Source organism: Stigmatopora nigra, chromosome 16 (assembly GCF_051989575.1).
Source record: "Stigmatopora nigra isolate UIUO_SnigA chromosome 16, RoL_Snig_1.1, whole genome shotgun sequence".
In the NCBI taxonomy this organism is placed as follows: domain Eukaryota; kingdom Metazoa; phylum Chordata; class Actinopteri; order Syngnathiformes; family Syngnathidae; genus Stigmatopora; species Stigmatopora nigra.
In genome coordinates, this window is record NC_135523.1 from 11,392,396 (window position 1) to 11,416,676 (window position 24,281).

The window sequence follows — 24,281 nt, forward strand, 5'->3', positions numbered from 1 at the left end:
GAGAAATCAACCTTTTGTTAGGCAATTCCTAATTACAAACTTTAATGTTTTAAAAACCTTAAAAACCCTTAAAAACCTTATAGTCACCAATATACCATAATATTGTAAATTTTGTCATCCCGGCCTTTTCTTTAACCAGCCAACCTCCCGGATTAAAGTATTTTGAACAATCAAAATATTCCGAAATAGTATTAATATTATTTTATCCTCCAAAAGCTAGTTTCCTTTAACTAAGAGCCCTTTGAAATCCACAATTGCTCAAAAATGACTATTTTGGTCTATTTCCCAAATCCAAAGCTTTTTACCAAATCAACCTTTTACTGAACAGATTTTCTATCCTCTTAATACATTTCATTTTAAAACCCAAAATATCAATGCGAAAGCATTCGCATAACCTTGCATTTCTTGCAGCCCATGTATTGTTCTTATTCTGAAAAGTCCAAACAGAAAACGCAATTGGCCGTTAACTATGACCTCCACTCTTGCTGCGAAAACAGCATTGTTATCTTATGTTTACAAACCAGCTTTTTCCCTGTGCCCAAATACAACGCTTTTTAGAGAAGACAACCATTAAAACGTCAAATTAACCCCTCTTCCGATATTCAACTACATCACAATATTTTCCCAAGACCCCATATATCCAGAATATGTATGCTGCAAGCACAACAATATGGCAAAAACCCATTTTCTGCCCTCAAGTTTGCTTCAGCACCCCCAAGGCCAATTATTATTATTATAATGTCTTCACGGAAGGGATCACAAAATTTTAGTCGTTTACACGGTCCGAACGCTCCCGAAAGCCCAACACAGTTAAATCGTCTGCCCCGCGGCCCACATGTTTCACTCCCATCTAATCAGCAGCCGCTGCACCAGAAACGCTTCCCCCGCAGTCGACACATTTTTTTTTTTTTGCAAGTCTAGAGTATAATAAAAACACAGGTGACATTCCCTGCTAAACATTTAAATGATCATTTTGTATATATTCTTTTGTCTTTTTAAACACCATCTTCCCGTTAGCGGACGGGATCAAAAACCAAGCTGCAATAAGCCATCACATTGCTGTAAATTGACAGTACATATAGGTTATATTAACAAAGCACCACCAGCACTTGGAAATAACCATTCTAATAGTTGTTATACAAGCCCAAGCCTCACAAAAAAAAACCCAATTTATTGTAATCACAAAACGTCATACCCGGATTAACCAAATCAAATACCAGTGTCCCCATTAATTTTCTAGCTCCCTTTATTTTTGTTAAACTTCCTCCGCGCCCGTCACCTATCTCGGTAAATATTTTCCCCGTCAGCCGAGGAGGCCCCGCTATTTTTCCTTACCAAACAGTACTTTCCCGCCGCCACGGTCTTAAATATATACCCGTTATCCGAGGGAGCCCCCACTATTTTCCCAAAATAGTATTTTTAACTTCTCCCCGGCCTTATTTCGCCATTAGTGTCTGTGGAACAAGCTGTTACACTTTTATCCACTCACATATTATTTATATATGTATATTACCTCTATGCATTAGTGCATATATTATCCTGCATTTTATGCATTTTAAGCTGGCCAGCAAACCCATATTTATTTATCCATAAATATAGCTGTGTAATATTTTTAAAGCGCTTTGTCTTACCAATTTTTTCCAATCCTTACAAGTTAGACGTATTTTTTGGATCGTCATCCAAACCCGCCTTACAACACGTGTTTCCCATATTTTACTTTTTTGTAGTGAGTTCGTGTGCCTCACACAGTTAACTTTATTATATCTATTTTTATTATTATCACTCCTTCGACTGTATTTCCTAGGCTTATCTTAATTTTACTGCAGAAACCACACAAACACCATACAACATTTACAACATATTCGTGCCTACCCTTTAGACACAGGACACTTTCCAGCCCCAACATTGTACCTCCAGTACAATACATTCGTGCCTACCCTTGAGACACAGGACCCTTTCCAGCCCCAACATTGTACCTCCAGTACAATATATTCGTGCCTACCCCTGAGACACAGGACACTTTCCAGCAAATTGCCCCACCGTACCTGCCATTGACTAGTATAAACACAGGGTTTTGTCGCCGTCACCCAGGACGCGAAACCAGCCCACAATGGACCTCACATACAATGTCCCTTTAACGCATTTGGAAACACCGTCACAACATGCAGACATTAATGTGGACTTACCCGAGATCCATCAGATGTCTCCCTCCAGCAGGAAAAGTCTTCAACCGCCGAGAATCCAGGCGCCCCCGTCGAAAACTCCGGCCCACCAAGGGTTTTGAAGACGCCGTGCGCACGGTCACTTACCAGATGTCGAACAGCAGCGCCTGGGTTCTCGCTCCGGTATATTGACCTCCATGGCTCAGAAGGACCAAAATGTTAGGTTCATTAATAATTACCTTCGTCCGTAATTATCAATAACTGCAGGAAGACATCTTATTCAATTATTGACATTTAATTAAATAGAAATGGATACAACAGATAAAAGCCTCCGGAGGGGAGCGTTACAGCAAGTGTCACCTTACAACTTCCGAACGTCTCCTCGAATAGACGTTTTCGTCCCACTCTTATGGTCATGAATCAAAACAATTTACAGAGTTGTTGATCATTCCATCACGTATGAGTAAAAACAACATCTGGGACTACAATAACAATCAAAGTATTTTACCAATAACAAAAACAGGAGACTAGACCTAACAACATTTAGATTAGAGTAATTATACAACCTCCTTGACCTAAGAATCATATAATATAATCATAATCATATAATCGCTACATACAGAAAAACCCGAAGTGCACGGTTACATAACGATAACAATATTCTTGTTATTGGCCGAATAGCCCTGGCCTCGTCACCAAGGGCCCACTAAATCTCAAGGACCCAGATTGGGTGGATTGTTTGTATAACCATCCTGGAACAGGCCGTCCAGGTTAAAGATGACTTGGCGTGACCTCGCAACACTTGGAAAATAGAAAGAGAATGATTTAAACAAAGAAAGGAATTAATACAGAATAAAAAAAGAATGATTTAACAAAGAAATGAATTAATACGACAATTATAAAAGTAATACAGAATAAACCCAACATTCCCCCGTTTTTATAATATGTATGTTATTAATCATTTCTTAGTAATCACGAATGGAAATGTCGGTGACTGCGATTTTATCCGCCTACTCCTTACTCCCATGGCTGGTCTGAAAGAGAAAAAACATAATTATATTCGTCCAATTGGTCCTCGGATTTACCGTACTCCTGGACCTCACTGCTTTCACCAAACCGTCCCATAAGATACAACTCATGTACTTTAGAATTTGTAGGGGCAATTGCAGTAGTTATAAGTCGGCTTAGCAAGGAGCGCAAACAGGGGATACTACATCACCCACACAATGTTAGGATAGTGGTAATTGTGCCTATAGTCACCACGAAGGATGTAGCCAAATCTTTAGATTTTCCAAAGGTCTTATCCCACCAATCTGACAATGCGGACGTATCTACTCCAGAGTGCTCTTGCATATTGCGGTTCAGTGTTTGCAGGCCAGTAATGGCCCTGGTGAGAGATCCACTGGGTGACGCGTTGTTCGGTATGAAGGTGCAACATTGTTTTCCAAACATTGCACACACGCCCCCTGTTTCAAGGATCATATCCACCGCTATGCGATTCTGGAACGCCATCAGACTGGTAGCTGCCAGTTGTTCCTTCATGGCCACAAATCCCTGTTCAGTATAATTTCCAAGTTTTGGACATTGTAATGTAAGTAATTTATTCTAGCCACATTTTTGTTTGGGGTGATTAGAAGGAAGATAGACTCCCAACCTGCTGCGATCTGATTAGCCAGCTTATACTCATCTGGTACGCCCCGGGGGATGCCAATCGCATCAATGTATGTTGGATCTCCTTCCCTCCATGCCTCTCGACGATGTCGGGAGGGTCGACCCTTCACCTCCGAATTCTGAGCCGCCAATTGTATCTCCTCCACTGTGGATGGAAAAACAGACACCGGTAAGAGCAGTGAGACCAAAGTACCTAGTCCTGCCGCGTTTCGGCAGGAGTCGTATAATTTATCTACCACCCCGCCACCATAGGCCAGAACGTGGTATCAGGGGTGTAGTTTGTTTTAGAACGCCGGTACATCACGTCTCATTTATCGCCCCCAGCTTCAGACCATGCCCTGTAAGGTTTAAGCAGGTAAAATGATTAAACAGTGGAAAAATTGACTTCCTATTTACTGCGTAACAGGATAAACACTGTTTAAATATATTTTTTTTTCTTTCTTGCCAAGTAGGACACGTTTTTTCATTTGTAAAAACACTTTTCCCCAAATGAATGGTGATTGAGGGAGTTGTTAGATCCCATCGTATTTTCCCTTGTCTGGTAGTTTTGTCCTAATCCTTTGTAAGATGGTTTAGTCTCAATTGAAACCATATGGAGACGTCCAACCCAATATAAAAGAGTTCCCTATAGTTTTATGGTATTGCTTGCTGAGCAATAATCTTTTCCCGTATTTTATTAAGTCAGAAAGTTTATCTTACCCGTCCCCTCAATGTTTCAATTGAGACCACCCTTTTACCAAAGTAGCTCCACATAGTGCTTGCCTTCTTTACACTCCATTAACAGCGCCCAATTATCCCCCGTTTGGGAAATCCCTGTTTCAGAAATAAATTTCACAGGTTAATATGTCAGTCCAAGCTTTCCAATCTTGACCAATTTCTGCAACAAGGCTTTTCCCAATCTTCAATTTTTTGCTGTTAATGTACCACACATATTTCCCACCATAGATTGCCCCTTTGTATGGCAACCGGGACGTCGCCGAGTCCAAATATATATTTTCATTTTGGAAATTTGATTTAGTAGGTAATGTTAATTAAATGTAAATGTGTATGTTTCTCGGTTTACCCTTCCGTAAGAAGGTGTATCCTCAATTGAAACGCCTCCGCCTTTTTCTCCAACTGGAGAAAACAACCCTACTGTGGAAAGGAACAGAATCACAATCATCATTAATCTCATTGCCCCAAAAGCAATAATTGTTTTCAACATGACTTTTTGTCTTTGTTTAGGGATTTTTCCTCTTGAAACGTTTCAATTTAGACAACCTTCTTACTGTGGGAAAGGTGCATCCGTGTCCCCTTTCAGTAACAAGGACCCTCCCACTTTGCGTTGCTCCGATGTTTCTTCTTTTATGCTGCTCATCAGCATCCAGTCTTCAAGAATCACCGTCGCTTCGTCCGTTTCCTGTTGAGAAGCAAAATCTCCCTCTGATAGTCTAAATTTGGTGTGTGCGTTTTTTTTTCTCTGATAGATTCGCCTCATCATCCAATTGTCATTGTGTGGTGAATAATAACAATTTGTAAGGTCTACCAAACAGGACTTCATATAAGGTCCGCCAATTGTGGATGGTAGACAACTATTATATTAACAAAATGGGAGCCATTATCACTATAAATAGTTTCTGGAATTCCATATCGTGGAATGATATCCATATGATCTAATAAAAATAAAATAAAATCTATATGTATTTTTGAAATGGATATGTGGGTATGCATATAGATTTAAACCATAAGCCTTGTAGTGACGTTGTAGCAAGGCCACCTCCCCCTTGTCGAGACATAGGTCTTCCCTTGACTTTATTGATTTTTTATTGATAGATTATGTCTCGGTGGTCTGCCAATCAAAAAACACAAAAAGACAAACTATCATTCACGCTCACACTCATAAAAAGAAGAATTTAGTGTGTTCATCCAGTCTAGCATCCATAATTTCATTTTGTGGGAGTAAACTGGAGTACCCGGAGAAAATCCACAAATTCTCGAGGACGCCATGAATACCCCACATTCCGGAAGGCCTGGATCCACCCCGCATTCATTAGTAGATCCTTTAATATACACACCCCCACTCTAGCATTTTAACCGTTTGTAAAAAATTACCTTCAAGTTTCACACAAAGTTATATCCTTTTTAATGCTATCAGTTTAGCTGTTTGTTCCCCGAATTGAGGTGGCAATAGTTTCACATCTAAGGTTTTTATTTTCACAGCCGCCATGACCTAATGGCCCCCTATCAGGTTTTTGGAAAATCCCAATTCCCTTTAATAGCATGCCAATCACCTTTTAATGCGGCCATCCAATTTTGTTTCCACTTTTTTTTTTTTCAGGTGATAAAATAATCTCCCCCATTTGTAAAACAAATTCATCCACGCCTAATTTATACAACATGACGCCTATGGCCTTTATTACGTCGCCTTGACTCCAAATTCTATGAACCAAGATAACACGCCGAATTTGTAAGCGAATTTCCCCCATCCCATTTTGTTCATAGACAACCCATCTACCTAAAGCGTCACTTGTTTCAAAACATGAAAGGCCCCACTAGAATTTGTGCATCCAGCGCCAAATAGAGCCTATTTACACATTTGTCTCAAACTTGTTTTAGATATGGGGTCCCCAATTTCCCAACGCAATTTCACACACATGGGACTAGCTGTTACAATACGTAGCAGAAGGAGCAACACCTCGGTGTCGCCGGAGATTCGCAGCTGGACAAAGAGGCCGGGAAAAGAAGCAATAAAGGATAAGATGGAAGTGTTGTTTACCAGCAACGGAGTCGAGGGGCACTACTCGGCTACTGTTGTCTTCAGCTCCAGACTTCTGAAGAACTGTGCGGAGAAGCTTGGAAGAGTCTGCATATTCTCTACCTCCGTCACAGTCTGCAAAAGTTCCCAATCTTGTGGAAGACTTCCTGTGTGTGGTTCCAGTTTTTGTCCAACTTTACAACATCTTTTTGAGTCTGTATCCGTTTTAGCTACAACAACCAAGATGGCGCCGTTCAAGCGGCAGCAGTGGTAGCTCCGTCCACTCTTCCTCGTTTTGTGTTTTTGCTGCTTTTATGTCTAAATGATTTGATGATTCCATTTACTTTGATTTGCTTCGTACTTTGTGCTTTGCTGTTGTCTAATCTCTTGCTACTGCCACAATAAAAAATCCCGAATACGGGATGAATAGTTATCCATAATCCATAAATTGTGAAAAAAGCAGAAGTAAAATTTGTCCAAAAATGTATACTTTCTCTTTTTTCATTTAAGAAAGACATTTACACTAGTGGGCCCAGAAAAATAGACTTTGGATAATTGTCCCTCAGACTGGACCACTGCACAAAAAAATAGTCTGAAAAATAGTAAAGGATTCTTCCTGTGACCGACAGTGACTCAACCCGGCATATGCTTTCAGTGAAAACAATCAAGACTTTCTTAATTCCCAGAATTCCAAGCAGAAGTCCAGCTACACAAATGGGAACACAGGTCCCCGGGCCGTTACACAGCACCTAAAACAACAAAAAATACATGGTGGCATGAGAACAAATACAAGATTAGAATATATGTTCTATTGATAAACTTTTCTAATTTGTATTTTTCTCACACAACAGCCATTGCTGAAAAAATTGGAATATACTAGGAACAAATAGTTACAATTTGTATATGTATAACTTGCGTCCTCTCTAAATAATAATAAACCCTGAATGTTTTAAATATTTAAAGTATCGAAACTGATGTAATTGATATTTTCGGTTAAATCCAAATCCTTTATCCACGGCACCCGTAAACGAACAAACAAATTTAAATTAACTTGGATAAATATATACAGACACACTTAAACATACGTTTAATGTAACTACACAAAACTGAATTCTAGTTTTGTCTTAATCTTTTGTAACCTTCGTTTTCTGGGTCAGCGGTTTGCCACGCCTCCACCCTCACGTTCGCTATCGATGGACTGTTTGCTGTTGTATTGCCTTCAAAATATTCCGAAAATGATGCACACAAATGTCCTCGCAAAAGGATAACGCACGACCACTTGCAAACGAGAAATAGTCTTTAAAGATTGATCGTGGGAGCTTCTTTCCTTAGAAAGAATAACAGGAAATGCATTGTGGGTAATGAAGTTTTATTCTGAGAAAGGGTGCCATTGCCTATGAGTGTTGTGTGCACGAGTATACTTCATTACCCAGAAAGCCCTCTTATTGCCCGCGCATGCGCGTTGTGCCTTTCCGGGTCGAAACTCGTCTGAATAAATGTTCAGTCCTCGTAGATATACAGTGTTCTCTCGGTTATCGCGGTTAATGGGGACCGGGACCCCCCGCAATAGCTGCGTTTCCACGAAGTAGGCGTGCCCCTTCAAAAATGCTTAAAGAAACGTGTAACACGTCCACAAAAGCACCACCAAGCAAAAAGATCATAGTAGTCCGGATGGAGGATCTTCTGCAGTGTTTTTGTACGTAAGAAACATCGTTATTGTGAGTTGTGAACATTGTTTTTTTGGGCGGCGAAGATGCGCACACCGTCTCTCCCGCCCTCTCGCCCGCCCCCTCGCCCGCCCCCTCGCCCGCCCCCTCGCCCGCCCCCTCGCCCGCCCCCTCGCCCGCCCCCTCGCCCGCCCCCTCGCCCGCCCCCTCGCCCGCCCCCTCGCCCGCCCCCTCGCCCGCCCCCTCGCCCGCCCCCTCGCCCGCCCCCTCGCCCGCCCCCTCGCCCGCCCCCTCGCGAGAGTTCAAGTGTTTTGGTGGTGTCGGGCAAGCGGACGCCCGTGTAGAAGCTCTCCTCTCGCTCCTCCACCGTGCGAGAGAGTTCTGTCGGGAAAACATTCAGCCACACCAATGAGAAAATGTCAAAAAAAAAAAGACAATTCAAAAAGGACATCCGGCCACAAAAAGGGACCTCCGCCAGGGTAAAGAAGAGGTCATTTTTTTTTTGGGAGTCGGGGGGCTTAAACTCGAGGGGGGGGGGGGGCTTACAAGGTAAGTCCGCAAAGAATAAGGTCGTGGATTCAGGTTAAGGGCTCGAAAATTGCGCTTGAGATAGGGGCGGGAAAAATATTCGGCATTGACTTTTGGGACAGTAAGGTCAAAGGTCTAAGAGGGCGGGGACAAAAGGTGAGAGGGAAGTTTGATTTAGCAATCCACCAAATTCAAGAGGGATTAAAAGTTTGACCTAGTAAATGGGGGAGAAAAAAAAGGTTATTCCATTGACAAGGTCGCACAAGCCACAAAAGCAAAAGATCATTTGGCGAAGCTCCTCCAGTTTAGAAAATCGTTTCTCCTCGTTGCCTAAACCTATTTCATTCCGCACTAAAAATTCTTTCGAGTCCATGGCGAGCGGCGCTTTGCCTCCACCAAAGTTTCAAAGCCGCGTGGCGTCAAACAACCACTCGAGTGGACCATTTTTTGGATTGGAGTGCTTTATTGATGGAAACTCCTAAGGCTACGTTGCAATACGCACGCAACAATGAAAGATCTCTTTTGGAGAACATATGGGATTTACAACAATTCCTCTTTCACAACAAAGCATTTGCAAAGAAAAACAGCTGATCTGGCAATTTCAAAAAGCTCCGAGTTAGCGTGATGAAGCAACCTATGCTCTCCTAATTGTGCGCTTCCACGCGGCACTAATGCTACATTTCTAAAACTTTCCAAACATTTCCGAACATTTCCCGAACATTTCCAAACATTTCCACTTGCTCTCATCTTTTCCTCTTGGTGCAAATACCCAATCAAGAAGCTATTTTTTGATTCCTTTTTTTTCGTGCGATTCGGAGACGAACGACTAACGGCCACCACGAGCTAACGCTAAAGTAAAAGGGTTCCTCTGTTGGAGCGCCCGAGGTTTGCCGGCACGAGCACCGCCTCATCCCGCCCACCCTCCGATCGGAAGTCCGAAGCGCTCCGTTGTCTAAGAGACCCGGAGCAGCGCCGAGGTCTGGATCCACCCGGCCGCGTTCCGGATCAAGCATCGGTATTCGCCGGCGTGGCGGCGCTCCACCTTGCCGATGGGGAGGTTAAAATGGCCGTCGCCGTCCTCCTCCCCGCCCCCGGCCAGCCGCCGGCCGTCTTTGTACCACTCGGCCACGGGTCCGAGCTCGGGCCCGCCGCTCACCTGACAGCGCAGGACGACGGGCGCGCCGAGGGGCGCGCTCACGTCCGTCAAGGGGATGAGCAACCTGGGAGGCGTCTCCGTCAGCCGGAAGGCGAAGGCGCACAGGTCGGAGGACTCTCCCTGGAACGTCACCTCGTCCTCCGCGGAGGACGAGTCGAAGACGTCCAGGTCCACGCCGGCGTAGCGGTCCGAAGCGGAACCGCGCCGCGCCTGGGCCACCAGCCGGACGCCCCGGTGGGACTCGTCGCCCTCCGGCGAGAACTCGAACTCCAGCTCCACCTCCGACGGCGGCACGTCCTCCGCCGCGGGGTCGCGGAGCAGCAAGTCAAACTCCCGCGGCCGGGATTGGGCGGCGCCCAGAGACACGGCCGTCAATTCCCCGCCCCCGTCCTCGGGACCCGCCACCGCCAGCCGGCCCCGACAGAGGGTCTCGCCGGCCACGTTGACGGCGGCGCAGGCGTAGACGCCGGCGTCCCCGGCCGTGACCTGGCAGATGGTCAGGAAATGGCGGTCCCCGCGGGACCAGCGCAGGAAGCGAGCGTCCCGGTGGGGGATGCTTTTGTCCTCCCTGAACCAGGACACCACGGGAGACGGCGTTCCCTCCAGCCGACACTCCAAGGTGACGTCGGAGCCCGGCCGAGTCTCGGCGTCGCCCACGGGGCGGACGAACCTCGGGGGCGTCTCCGTCACCTCCAGAGCAATTTTCAATTGGGCGTGCTCCCGGGTGACAAAGTCCACGGCGCCCTCCTCGTGAGCGGCGGGGACCACGTCCAGAGAGACCACCATGCTCTTGCCGTCGGCCGTGTATTCGGGAATGGCGATGATCTTCACCCGTCTCTCAAAGTCCTTGACGTCCTCCTCGTCCAGTTCCACTTCCATCAGGATCTCCTGGGGCGAGGGGGAGCGAGAAGAGTCCCCGTCCCGCTCCGCCTCCTCCATGTCAAACTCCATCACGTGCTGGTGGGTGACGGCGGGCGGGGCCGGCGCCGCCGAGCCAGAGGCCTCCCGCGACACCACCGTCACCAGAGCCACGCTCCGGGCCTCGCCCACCCGGTTGGCCGCCCGGCACACGTACTCTCCCTGGTCGCTCTTGCCCACGTCGCGGACGACCAGGGAGACGGCGTCCCCCCGGCGCTCCAGAAGCGTCCGCTGGTCGGGCACCAGCCGGCTTTTGTCGCGAAACCATTCCACCTGGGGCGGGGGGAGGCCGAAGACCTCGGCGGCAAACAGCAGGGTGTCCCGCTCCGCCAGCCTTTGCCCGGAAAGAGGTTTGAGGAAGGCCGGCGGGATTGCGCTCTCGGCCGGGAAGCGCCCCTCCTCCTCCCGCTCGGCGGGAGGCGTCGGGGACCGGTCGGGGGAGAAGAACCTATCGCCGGAGGACGGCGTCGGGGAAGGGATCTCTTGCGCCGGGGAGGACGGATACACTTCCGTGTCAGAAATGGGGGTGTGGAAGGACGCGGGAGAATCGGGCGGCTCGAAGGACCCCACGGAATGGGCCGTTTGGAAGGAACTGGGAGAGAGGGGAGTGTGGAAGGAATCGGGGGAATCGGGAGACTTGGCCCAAGGGCACGTGGGATCCGAGGGGGAATTGGCGCTGCGGAAGCTCTCGGCCACCTCCTGGCCGCCCACCTCGATGGACATCTCCGACTCGGGGGAAAGCGGCCGATGCCAGTCGGCGGCGGCGGGAGGGTTGTAGTATTCGTACACGGCGCCAAAGGTCACCGCCTCTTCCTCCACTTTGGCCGATTCTTCGGGGGCCGCCGCTTCCCGCTTTGGCGAGTCGTCGGCGACCGACTGCCGGCGAACTGAGTCGCCAAAAGACACATGGCCGTCCCAGGACGCCTCCGGCGGAGAAGGGCTCTCCGAGTCTGTGGAGGCGGCGTGACCCGCCTTCCATTCGTTCACCGTGTCGACAGTCCTTTCTTCGACTGCGGCGCTCTGCGCCTCCGCGACGCCTTGTGACCCGGGGGAGGAGGCCTTTTGTTTGTCCGACTGTAGCGCTTCCGCTAGTCTTTGAGGTTTCTCTGCGGGGCTGCTGGAAACGGAGGTCTGGACCCGAACCCTCGCCGAAGAAACGTCAGACTGGAAAGGAACAAAGCTAGCGCTTCGGTCAAAAAGGTGCGCCTTCTTCTCCTCTCCTTGCCCCGCCGTAGTTTCTATTGGGGGGAGGGGCGGAGACTCCCGTGGCGCCGCGTCGGCCGCCAGTCGGGGAGCCGCCTCCTCGAGGCCGGCGACCGTCTCGCCGCTTTGGGAGACTTTCCGCGTCAAAGGAGCGGGCTCGGGGCTTTCTGGAGGAAGCGTCGGGGTCGGCCGCGGCGAGCCGGTTGCCGCGGATGGCTCGGCGTGGACGTCGCCGCCGTGTTTGAGCGCCCGAGGACTGGCCACCGCGGGAGACGGCGGTTCCTCGGGGGGCTTCCGAGACGACGCCGTCGCCGAGTCCCGCTCAAAGGCCCGTTTGATCAGCGACACGTGGATGGCGGCGGCCGATTGTTGCAGACCGCATCCAGTTACGGGAGGGGCCTCGGCCAGCCCGCCGGGTACGGGCTCCTTCTGGCCTTTCTCCACGGCAGCCGCGTCTCCCGTGACCCGCGACCCCTCCTCGGTGGCCAGGTCGGCTGGGATTTCCGCAAAAGGCACCCGTGAGACCGGTGCGGGGCCGGCGGGCCTCTCCACGCGGGCTTCCCCTTCACGCTGACCACTTTCAATGTGGTCGCCGTTGGAGAGCGTCAGAGTGGCGCTGGAGACGCATTCTCCATGTTTATTGCTCAGAAGGCAGTGGTAGGTCCCCTCGTGATCGGTGGTGGGATAGAAGAGGGTCAGCGTGGAGCGGCCGGACTCCAGCGAGACGTGGTAGTCGGGGTCGTCGGCCAGCCCCCGTCCGTCCTTGAGCCACGTGAGCCGCGGCGGGGGATGACCCCGGTACCGGCAAGTCAGCTGGGTCATCTCGCCGAGAGACACTCGAAGGGAGGAGATTTCTTTGGAGAAGACGGGACGGCCGTCCACCGTCGCGGCTCCTTTGGGCACTGCGGATGTGAGACTCGGGCGGGTGATGTCTTTGGAAATGATCTGCTTTTCACTCTCCGTCTTTGTTTGGTCTTCGGACGAGTCATTTGGATCCGCCTCGCCCAGTCTGACCGGCAAAGTGGTTTCTTTGCTAAGCGTCGGACCAGCGTCAGCGTTTGGGGAAGTGCCGACTTCGGGGGTGCTGACTTCGTGGGCGGCGACTTCGTGGGCGGCGACTTCGTGAGCGGCGACTTCGTGGGCGGCGACTTTGTGGGCAGCGACTTTGTGGGCGGCGACTTCGTGGGCGGCGACTTTGTGGGCAACGACTTCGGGAGCCATCCCATCCCGGCTTAAAAAGTCCGTCTCAGCTAGGCCTCCCCATTGGTTTTCGAGTGGCGCCTGGCTGCGTCCGACTGGAGGCGAGGATAATTCCTTGATAGATTGGGTTCCTGGCTCAGCATGGGCGGCCTGACCGGAGGCAGTCTGGAGTCCGGGAACCGTCTGATCTGGACCTAGTATCTCCATCTGGGTTTGACGCTCTTGGGTGGTGGAGCCGCTTTGGTCTCCGATGGCGGGCCAATCTTCGCCCATCTCCTCCGAGGCGCTTTTGCCGCTCTCCACTTTTGCCGTCTCCGTGCCGTTGGCAAACGGACCTCCCTCCTCCCGATTCGGTTCCGAGGGGCTCATCAGAGGAACGCGTGAAGCAACCAAAGTCTGAAGTCCGTCACTTCCCGGAGGCGAGACGGTGGACCGGCAGCGCCAATAGCTCTGGTCTACCACGTGGGCGGCGTCCTGTGCCGCCGCCGCCGTCAGAGGGGAATCCGGATCCAAAGGTGGAGATGGCTGAAGTGGCGCACCTTCTTGAGATGTTTGATGGTGAATTTGAGAGAGGTCAGCAGACGGAACAAAAGCCCAGCTGGGCTCTGGGGTGGCGACGTCAAGTTGATGCCGAAACAGGTCCACCTCCTCCTCCTCTTCCTCCTGACTGACAAAGTATCCAATGTTTGTGCCGAGTCCAGTCTGGCCGTCTTCCGGATCCTGCAGTTTCTTTGGCAAAAACTCTCCCGCGGCCGTGGTTCCAGAGGTCTCCCGGCCGTCTTCCGCCTCTCCCCGAGTCCTTTGGAACTCGTGAGCGCTAACTTGTGAGAGGGTCCACTGGGATTCCGGCTGGGTGGCGTCTTGGCGTTCCATGAGAACATCTCGCTGCCATTGGATGATGCGGCGAGCCAGGGCTTCCTCTTCGCTCACGAAACGCTGGCCTTTCTTCAGTTCGGAGAGGTTTTCCATGGAAAGCTGGAGTTCTCGCTCTTGGCTGCTCTGCTCAAACAAAAACCTTTCGTCTCCCGCTCCGGTGGTGGTTTTCAAATTGTCTCGGGGGGATTTCTGTCCCCGCGGCAGGGCCAGACTTCCACTTCCGCTTTCGGGGGAGTCGGCCACTTGAGACATTGACACGCGCGTTTCAATCTGGCTTTCCCGGGCCTCCATTCGGGGAGATTGGCGCAGAGGCGGGGTGGTGGCGCCTTCCGGCTCTCCGATATGCTCTTCTCCATCCATTTCTTCAGACGGCGACGTTCCCTCCCGGCTCCTCTGCGTACCTTGCTGCCACTTTTTGATTCGGAGGGCCAGCAGTTTTTCTTGGCAGGCCCGGTGCTCCGCGTCTAGGCTACCCTGATGCCGGTCCCTCGGGGCGAACCCTTGGGTGGGACTCTTTGCGGGGGCCTTTCCTCTACTCTCGGTTTGTGGACGCGCCTCCATTTGCAGGAAGACTGGTTCTCCCGTTCCTTGGGGAATGTCCTCGGCCGCCCTTTTGGGAGATTGGCGGAAAGACGGGGAGCTGGCGTTTGGCTCCGGGCCAGTTAGCTCTCTGACGGCGCGCTCTCCGGGCTCCGTGCACTGCGTCGCTTCCGGGTCGGATTTGGGCAGAGGCCTGACGTCCCGAGTCAGCGGTGTGACTGGCCAACAGTCGCTGAGACGCCAGGCCTCCCGTTTTTCCTCACAGTAAGCCCGTTGGGCTCCCGGGCTTTGTTCACGGTGCCCCCCTGTGGACAGCTCAACTCTGGTCATGGAGTCTTGGCTAACTTCGGTGTCGTTCTCTACTTTGACTGGCAGTAGAAAGGCCTCGGAAAGTGCGGAAAGATGCGTGGAAAGTGTGGCCGCCCGAGCGGTCTTTTCCACCACCGCCGTTCTAGTGGATTCGCGGAAAGGTGCGGAAATGAGCTCCGTCCCTTCCTCCCAAAAGGAAGTCAGGTCCTCAGGCTGGAAAGTCCGATTCTGGGGCGTTTCTTGCGGGGAGAGCGGGTCAAATTCCGGCGGAGAGGTTTCCTCCAGCGTGCTCCATTGCCAGGTCCCCATTTGTGGGGTTGGGAGCTTTTCTTCAGCCTCTGGGCTTTTCTCACTCCGCTCCTGTTCTGGGGACCAGCGGTCCGCTCTCCGTGTCTGGTTTTGCGCGCCGTGTCCAGGTGTGGTTTCGGTCCCCGTCGGCCATCCGACACTTTCCATTTTCCCTTGGACGTCGGGCGAGTGGCGCATCCAAACGGTCACGCTGGCTTTATCCTCTCTCATCAAGGAAGACGTGGTCTCCCGAGGAATGTCTTTCTGCCGGGGCAGGGCACTTTCCCATTCCAAGATGTGGTCCTCCGGCTCCGAAGGTGCCCTTTCCTCTGGCATGGCCCTCGCCCGCCCCCTCTCGCACTCTCACACACTCTCTCACACACTCTCTCACACAATCTCTCACACAATCTCTCACACACTCTCTCACACACTCTCTCTCACACTCTCTCTCACACTCTCTCTCACACTCTCTCTCACACTCTCTCTCACACTCTCTCTCACTCTCTCTCACACTCTCTCTCACTCTCTCTCACACTCTCTCTCACACTCTCTCACACTCTCACACACTCTCACACACACACTCTAACACTCCCACGCTCACACACTCCCCCACTCTCTAACACTCTCTCACTCTCTCTCTATCTCCCCCCTCTTTTCCACTAATCAACACAAAAAAGTTAAATAAATTACAGTAGACGTATAATGCTTACACACCATGTCAGGCCAGCATCGAAACATCAGGGGTATAGCATGAAACTGGGCTTTCAGGGTGCTTAGAACTGAAGAACTCCATGACTGATGTACTTCTCGGCTGCGTTTGATCCGATGAATGGTGAACTAGAAACATAGTTTCGTAAAATTTTCATGTATTCATGATATTTTTGTTAAGGTAAATACAATCCCAACAAAAAAATAAGTGCCATTTTGAATTGTGGTTTGAAATGGAAGGAGAAACAATTAATTGATCAAGCGCAGCCCTCACTAGAAGCCTTTTGCTTTTCACCAACTATATTGAATAATGGATGCACGAGATATTTAATGTTAGAAATGAAAAAGGTCCTTTGCGCACTGGAGATATGTCACGCACTTCCGCACTGCACCAAATTGCGCAGGGGAAGGTGGATGCTGGGTGAGCTGAATTCTCACAGCGCCAGGCGTCGGTAATAGTGGCGGAAAGAAGCATTACTTGGAAAAAGACGTGCAATACAAAGAACTTACGAACATTTTTCGACATAAACGCAATTTGCAGACATGTTCGTATGTACCGTTTGTTCGTAAGTTGAATGTTCGTGAGTAGGGGAGCGTCTGTATACAGTAATTCCTCGACATACGAGTTCCCCAGAATTCGAGGAATTTGAGATAGGAGTAAAATTACCAGCAAATATTTACTTTGTGGTAAGAGTAAATTTCCGAGCAAATATTTACCTTGAGATACGAGTAAAATTCCGAGAAAATGTCTACCTTGAGATATGAGTAAAATTCCTAGCAAATATTTACCTTGAGATACGAGACATCGTGAGATACAAGCATTTGAGACAGTCAAATTTAGTGTCACGTAAGATTAGAACTTTTAGTGTGTGTATGAATCAAAGTTCATTTAAGTTAAATTTAAAGTTAATGGTACGTTAGGAGCGCATCCGGAGAGTGACTCTCTGGCTCTGTACCTCTCTCCCCTATCCCCAAACTCCCCGTTGTATAAAATAATGCCTCATTTTATTATTAAACACTTCTATATATATAGCAATTGTATACATCACACTTGTTACCTCTCTTTCTCTCCAAAAAACAAATATGGCAGTGTCGAGGAGTGTCATATTCAGTTTTAACAATTATTGTGATTTGAATTTTAGAATCTTTGAGCAATAATTTCATCACATTATCACACAAAAGTCATTAATGGTGAACCTGCATGTTCCCCTGAGAAGAAATTGAATTCTAAGCAATATTTTTTTGTTTTCAATTAATAATAGTAATCTGTGTACCTGCGGGTCGGAGTCCAGGAGTTTGGATTTCTCAAATGTTCTGATTCTTTCTTCACTCATCCTGTCTGTATCCGCAATAACGTAGAGTCGAGGTGTGTAAGAACATGAAAGTCTCTTCATCAATCTTAGGATTTCGGTAGTGTGACCACCTGAAAACAAACTAGGTTTCAGGCACATGGTTTCTACCATATTATCAACAGAAAACAAGAATGATCAAGCAACTCAAGTAAGGCTATTGATAATTGAATCTGTTGCCAACGAATTTGATGAGCGATTGTTGGCAATAGTTTGACAACCAAGGTGGAAGAATGCTGTGATCATTCTTTACGTCACGGCACAATTTTCACGTTTTTTCTATATCGCACTTTTTTTCTGAGCTATAAAAATATTTCATAAAAATGTCTAATCTACACCGAAACTTGCAACCAAAAGACAGATGAAAAGCCAAGTTGAAAATGCATCCTAAATTTTGCGTTTTCTTGATATGTTAAAGGTGTAGCACTTCATCGCAGTATAAATGGCGTTCCTTTGTACATAAGTCAACTGATAGGAAACTTGTTATTGGTAATAGGGTCCGCCGTGCGGTTAAAAGTGAGACTGGGAAGTGAACGCATTTCCCCTCTGGAGATGCACGTGTGTTGTGGCGTTTTGTATGCTAGGAATGAATAAAAATAAATTTGCGTGAGGTGAAGAGGTCCAAATTGTACCGGCTGGTCTCTCCGGCCAGATTGTCGTGCTGCACGTTGCAGCCACCTTCACAGCGTTCCCGCTTTTGCTTGACCACCGGCATGCACGTGCCATTGTGCACAGCCCAAACCTCGCATCTTCCGATGCGGAAATTTTCGTGTGGACTAAAGACACCCGCCTTGGACTCAGAGGAATACAAAAATGAACTAGCATTATGATGTATTTACGCCGTAGATACGGCCGTGCAGCTGGCATAATATTATGTTTTATTTATAGATTAAATTTATTAATTGAATTAAATTTCCTGATTTTCCCCCATTTTAAAGTCAATAATTGTGATTTTTTAATCAATTTTTTTCTGTTTTTAGTTTAAAAAATCATTTTGTAAAATCTAAAAATATATTTTAAGAAAAGCTAAAATTGACATTGTTTTAGATCTATTAAAAAATAATATTAAGGGCTGTTAATCCAGTTCTTTTAATCCATTCATAAAACAAAGAAAATCTAAATATTATATCTAAAATGGTCAGGCCCACGTGAAATCAAGTTGACATTAAAGCGGCCCATGGACCAACCCGAGTCTGACGCCCTTGATGTAGACAAATGACACCTGATGCCCTTAACTATTTGTAAAAAAAGTTGTAGAAAGGATTAGTCAAGTCAAGCATTAACCTGAAAAATATATATCAGAGCAAATTTTTATTTCAAACATCCTGACATAGTGTAGCATTGACAAATATATCCGTGATCATAACAGAATCAAGCACGGGAACATATATGAGATTAAATCATTCAAAACTGTAAACTGAAAAGTGGTTTAGTTCAGATTGCTCGTTCAAGTAACTAAGAAAAACTATTTCTACAGTATACAAGTAACAATGATAAATGTTAAAAAAATATATACAATCAAAACAATACAAAATATTATAATCTGTAATTTGCTCCCATGTTCAGTGTCGCCACCTTTGGTTCCTTGTTATTGACTGGTAAAATGACCCGATTCTGCTTTAGTTATGTTCCAGTAAAACATAAAAGTAAATAGTTAATATTATTTAAAATATAGCAGGAATCTATGCTATGATGAAGACAGTGAAAAAGCTTGTTTGCAATGCTCATTATTTTGTATTAAAAATGTAGATCCTGCATAATAATAATCAATATACTTGGTTTGTCCTTGTGCATTAGATGACGTATAATAGTCTTAAACAGCATTCTATTTGACATGACATATTAATTCAGTTTAATAGGCTTTCTTCCAGATATCCAATCAATCACAGAAGGCAAAGTACCAGGACACATTCATGTCCTTTCAATCACTTCAGCCTTAAATAAAATTTCTAAAACTACACAAATAGAATGTTTCCCAATGTTTGGTGACTGATTTACTTTTTTTTCGTGCCAGGGAACGCTTGTGCCCTAAAATAAATACAGAGCTCTACTATGATAATTCCACCACTAGCACAGAATTTAGGTTAGTTCCTTTGGGGGTGAAAAATGGGACTCAAGTACAATAGTTTCACGTAGCGTTTAGATATTACGACACCATTAGCATATGCTATTGTAGAAGAGTACATGTGACTGTTTACTACGCAGGTGATTAGGCGGTTTTGTAGAAAGTTTAAGACAGTGGTCTCAAACCGGTTCCACATAGGGCCGCAGTGGGTCCTGGTTTTTGTTCCAACCGATCCAGTGCCGACATTTTAACCAATCAGGTGTCTTTAAAATAAGTAGCACCTGACTCTAATTGACTGATTGCACTTGCCAAAGGTATCCTTGTTGAGTTGGAATGAAAACCTGCAGCCACTGCGGCTCTTTAAGGACCGGTTTGAGACCACTGCTCTAAGAGGACATAACAATAGCACATTCGAGAACACACATTTTGGCTGAGCGGAATTTCTTGCTCCTAGCGACTGCCACTGTTGTGAAACTAGTGTGATCAGCACTACAACGACAGCTGTAACACAACAATAGCCACCAACTCCTACAAATCCCCTTGCGCCACATAAGATGTGGAGCAGAGAGCACAGTGGTCGCTTTTCTACATGCTAATCTAAGTGCACAGTGACTTTACCCCTTTTTCCCCATGATTGTTGCTTTTTTCCACATTGTGTAAGTCACACTCAATTAAGAAAAAGTGTGAGGGTTACTTGACACTCGTTATAGTCGCCCAAGAGCTAACCATTTTTAAGTATTTCTTCATTTGCAGGAGGAATATATTATTGATCTTAGAATTGGCCAAAGTGAAGTTATGCCAAGCTTGGTATTTGGCAATAACACAAGGCCACTCTGCACAAGTTTTTGGAAGAATATACATTCAGGTTTCTTTACTGTACAGTCAGTAAACCGATTCCACAAAGGGCCAAGTGGGTGCAGGTTTTTACTTCCAATTGAAACAGCACAGACAGTTTGACCAATGAGTTTTTTTTGGTGAAACAAGCAGGACCCGCCTGCAATGAACTACCGTATTTACTCGCATATAAACCGTCCGCACACAGTAGTCGCACCCTTAAAATTGCCTTAATTTTTTTTATTTAAAAATCGCATATGAGGTTCTCCGTAGGCCTATGTGAGTTTCCTCCGGGTACTCTGGTTTCCTCCAACATTCCAAAAACATGCATGGTTGGCTGATTGGACTCTAAATTGCCCCAAAGCATGGGTGCAAGTGTGCATGTCCGTCTCCTAGTGCCCTGCGATTGGCTGGCCACCGATTCAGGGTGTCCCCTGCCTCTGGCCCGGAGTCAGCTGGGATAAGCCCCAGCACACCCATGACCTGATGCCGTCTAATTATAGACATTACAATTTTCTGTGCATGTCGTGTTTCTATGTGGATATAAGCCGTACCCTTGATTCAGTCATTTTTTGTTCTACAAAAGCAGCTTATATGCGAGTAAATACAGAAATTACAATTGAAAGAGAACAGATTGATGCCAAGGTGTCGTTTTCAATGGTTGGTAGAACTCTTGTTGCCGCCAATGCATAACTCAGTAAAGACCGTAATAGGCTAAATCAGTGCTTCTCAAATAGTGGGGCGCGCCCCCCTGGGGGGGCGCGGTGCGATACCTGGGGGGGCACGTGTAACCCTGGGGAACAGGATTTTATTTGGCCGTACTAGTATAAAGTGTAATTGCGCATCCACAACAGTAGCTGGCAGTGGCGCTCTCATTGTTACTTTTGTTATGTTTGTGAGAGTACAACATTTCACATGTTGTACCTATAACACTTTTATAAAATGATTTTATTTATAGTCACGGTGGGAAGCGGGGGGGCGCGAATAGTTTTCTTCTTGCTAGGGGGGGCCTAACAGAAAAATAATTGAGAAGCACTGGGCTAAATCAAAGTTGTATATTATTTTTTTGCTCAAATAAAAAACAAAATCTTACCATGTGTTTCAAACCAAGTCTCTCGTTGAGGGTTAGTGTTAGTCTCTATCTCAGTCTATGGTCTTTCCGTCAGCCAAGCGGCTGCAGTTGCCCATAGAGATGCCTGATCAAAAGGACTTTTATTTTAATCTGCGATTAAAAAAAAATTAAAATTGGTTGTGGCTGATGGCCAATGCTGAATAAACTCCATATATTGACCAGACGATATATCATCCGGCCTCGAATATGAACCAATCAAAAGATAAATACTGTATTTTCACACCGATAAGGCACACTCAAAAGTCTACAATTTTCTCTAAAATGGACGCGGGGCGCCCATTCAGTATGTGCGCCTTGTTTATGCACTAAACTCAAAATTTTGTATGACCCTCATCTCTTGAATAACTGGTGTCATTTTTTTTGCGGACAGGGAACTTATTGCGATCAACCCAGTGGTCGTTCAACCTAAAAGGTCTCCCTGTGTATTCCAAGCATTACGCTAAATCCATTCAAAACATCCCAGACTAGTGGCAAGGCAGTTTACTTCTGTATGCTCCTACTGCTTGTCGGCCTCACAGCTCGGGGTCTTGGCTTCAAATCCAGGTCGGTCCAATTGTGTGGAGTTTTCATGTTCTCAATGTGCCTGCATTTGTTTCCTCTGGGTTCACCTGTTTTCGCCCACATTCCAAAAAACATGCACGGTCGGCTGATTAGACACTACATTGACAGTAGGTTTGGGTATGGCTGTGAGTGTGCATGATTGTCCATCTCCTTGTGCCCTGCGATCGGCTGGATGCAGATTCAGGGTGCCCCCCGACCTCTGGCCTCTAGGTTCCAGCACCCCCGACAAACCTAATGAGGATAAATTGGTTCAGAAAAATGATTGAATGAATGTTGGTGCCTGGGCCAAAGTGCCGCCGAGCACTGTAGTTTAAGCTTTCGTCAAAGCTGGAATCAATATTACGAAACCCCACAGCAACAACTCTGACTCTTTAGGTTGGATGCAGAATATGAGGATTTGTAGATGGGTGAATACTTTGACTTATATTCTCGTGAATACTCATTGCGTCAATAAAGCACAATTAAACTCAGTTTCCTGTTGCAATTTTTAAAATATACGCTAGCATGCATGCTAACATGTATGTCATGCTAGCACAACCATAGCAGAGCCTCCTTTGAAACGAAGCACATTTTCTAGTGACAAAAACAAACTATACACCCGCAACTGAGACAATGCCTTTTCAGGCGGTGCGTCCTACAGGTGTGAAAATACGGTATTTGGCCCGCAACCCATGGGTTCCAGACCCCTGAACTAAGGGGTTTCACATGGCAGTCAAGATACTATAACAAGTTAAATTGATGGAGAGGGCAAAATACTTGTCAAGCCGTCCTTGATTTGATTTATTAAGTTAAGAAAAAAAAACATTGGGTAAATTGGGCTTTAAAGTGGATCTACTAGCGCGAAATTGTTATTTGTATAAATCCATTTTATAATAATATCTTACGAAATCGTAGCCTCTAAGACTACGTGCATCTTGGCAACTATAAATTTCAAGCAATTATTGAGACTTTGTTGAAAAATCATGTTTAACTTTTCCGAGGAGACGATCAAGAAACACATAAATACAAAAAATAAACTAAGCCCCTGAAGGGTGAAAATATAATACAACTCCCTATCTATTGGTGGCTAAATGGAACATATCAAGCATAAATCCTCCTCAATAGCTCTATATACCCGATACATCACGACAATTTCCATAATTTCTCCATCACGTTTACCTGATCCCGCGACGACAAGAAGAGTAATGCATCCTTTTTTTCCCGGTTTATAGTTACGTCCATTCCTGAGGACTACGTGTAACCGTATAATAAAAAATGTAAATAATATTATCAAAAACACGGATCCTAATTGTAAAGTCATGACAGCAAAAGAAAGTAAACAAAACACTGGTCGTTCTTCTTCGGGTTTTAAAGGTAGATGGCCTCTCACGTGTAGTGCAATACCGCCAGCTACTTTATTGGAGAGAAGGGATGGTTCCAGCGACGCAGATTCCCTGTCTTTTCTGACTTTATTTTTAAATTATTTCCGAGTGAGCATTAACCCTGACATCCGCGTGAGTGTTTCTGTTTAGATTCTGTTCTAAACTTTAGAACGAATATCCAATTGGGTATAAGGGATAGCTCGTGGCCGGGTCTTCCAAGACAAGGCTTAATAAACTGGTCGGTAGGAACAGCTCTGTTCTAGGATATTCTTTGGACTCTGTGGAGGAAGTGGGAGAGCATGGATGCTGACCAGGATGAGGTCCATCATGGACAACACCTCCCACCCCTGCATGAGTCTGTCGAGTCCCTCTGAAGCTCTTTCAGCAATAGACTGCTGCACCCTCATTGCTGGAAGGAGTGCTTCCGCAGATCCTTCCTCCAATCAGCTGTCAGGCTCTTTAACAAATAAATGGCTGAGTGTTAAGACCTACCGTATACATGCATGTACATCTATGTGTATGTATATATGTGCTTATATCAGTGGCGTTCCGTGCATTTTCTCATAGCGCCTTCAAGCAATCAAACCAACCCTCAAAAACTATTTTATGGCTATAGAACCTCAACTGCAGTTACAGCTGCGACACATTAAAAAATAATTAATAAATCAATGCACAAAAATGAGGTAAAATCTACTTCCTAGAAGCATTTAATGATTAAATACAAATACTGGAGCTTTTCAGCTATTACACCCGGGCCAGGGGGGTGATTTTCCCGGGAAAAGACAGCAATATCAAGGGCGTACAGGCAAACATTGCCCGAAAATGAGGTAAAGGCCAGCCGACAACAGGAATTACTGATTAAATACAAATACTGGAGCTTTTTAGAAATCACAACCAGGCTCGGAGTATCATTTCCTCGAGAGAAAGACAGCAATGAATGTTGTTGATACGTCCATATACGTCCATACGCATAATGACAAAAAATGCACTAAAATAGGGTAAAATCCACTTCCTAGCAG

At 46.8% G+C, this 24,281-nt stretch overlaps 2 protein-coding genes across 3 annotated transcripts; both read right to left on the minus strand.

The window, feature by feature from the left end:
* Positions 1–6,464: 6,464 nt before the first annotated feature.
* alg14 (ALG14 UDP-N-acetylglucosaminyltransferase subunit) lies at positions 6,465–23,643 on the minus strand. 2 transcript variants are annotated; one of them, XM_077736566.1, is made up of 5 exons: positions 23,060–23,205; positions 21,302–21,430; positions 17,235–17,383; positions 15,967–16,089; positions 6,465–7,316 (listed from the first exon to the last, which is right to left on the minus strand). In XM_077736566.1, exons 3-5 carry the CDS (start codon positions 17,352–17,354, stop codon positions 7,086–7,088), a joined length of 474 nt encoding a protein of 157 aa, XP_077592692.1. In that variant the 5' UTR covers positions 17,355–17,383; positions 21,302–21,430; positions 23,060–23,205; the 3' UTR covers positions 6,465–7,085. The 2 variants fall into 2 exon arrangements, with proteins under 2 accessions (XP_077592692.1, XP_077592691.1); XM_077736565.1 differs by lacking the exon at positions 21,302–21,430 and having other exon boundaries at positions 23,060–23,643.
* Positions 8,544–15,588, minus strand: LOC144209934 (uncharacterized). The gene has a single exon (XM_077736503.1). The coding sequence runs from the start codon at positions 15,586–15,588 to the stop codon at positions 9,715–9,717; it is 5,874 nt and encodes a 1,957-aa protein (XP_077592629.1). The 3' UTR covers positions 8,544–9,714.
* Positions 23,644–24,281: the final 638 nt, after the last annotated feature.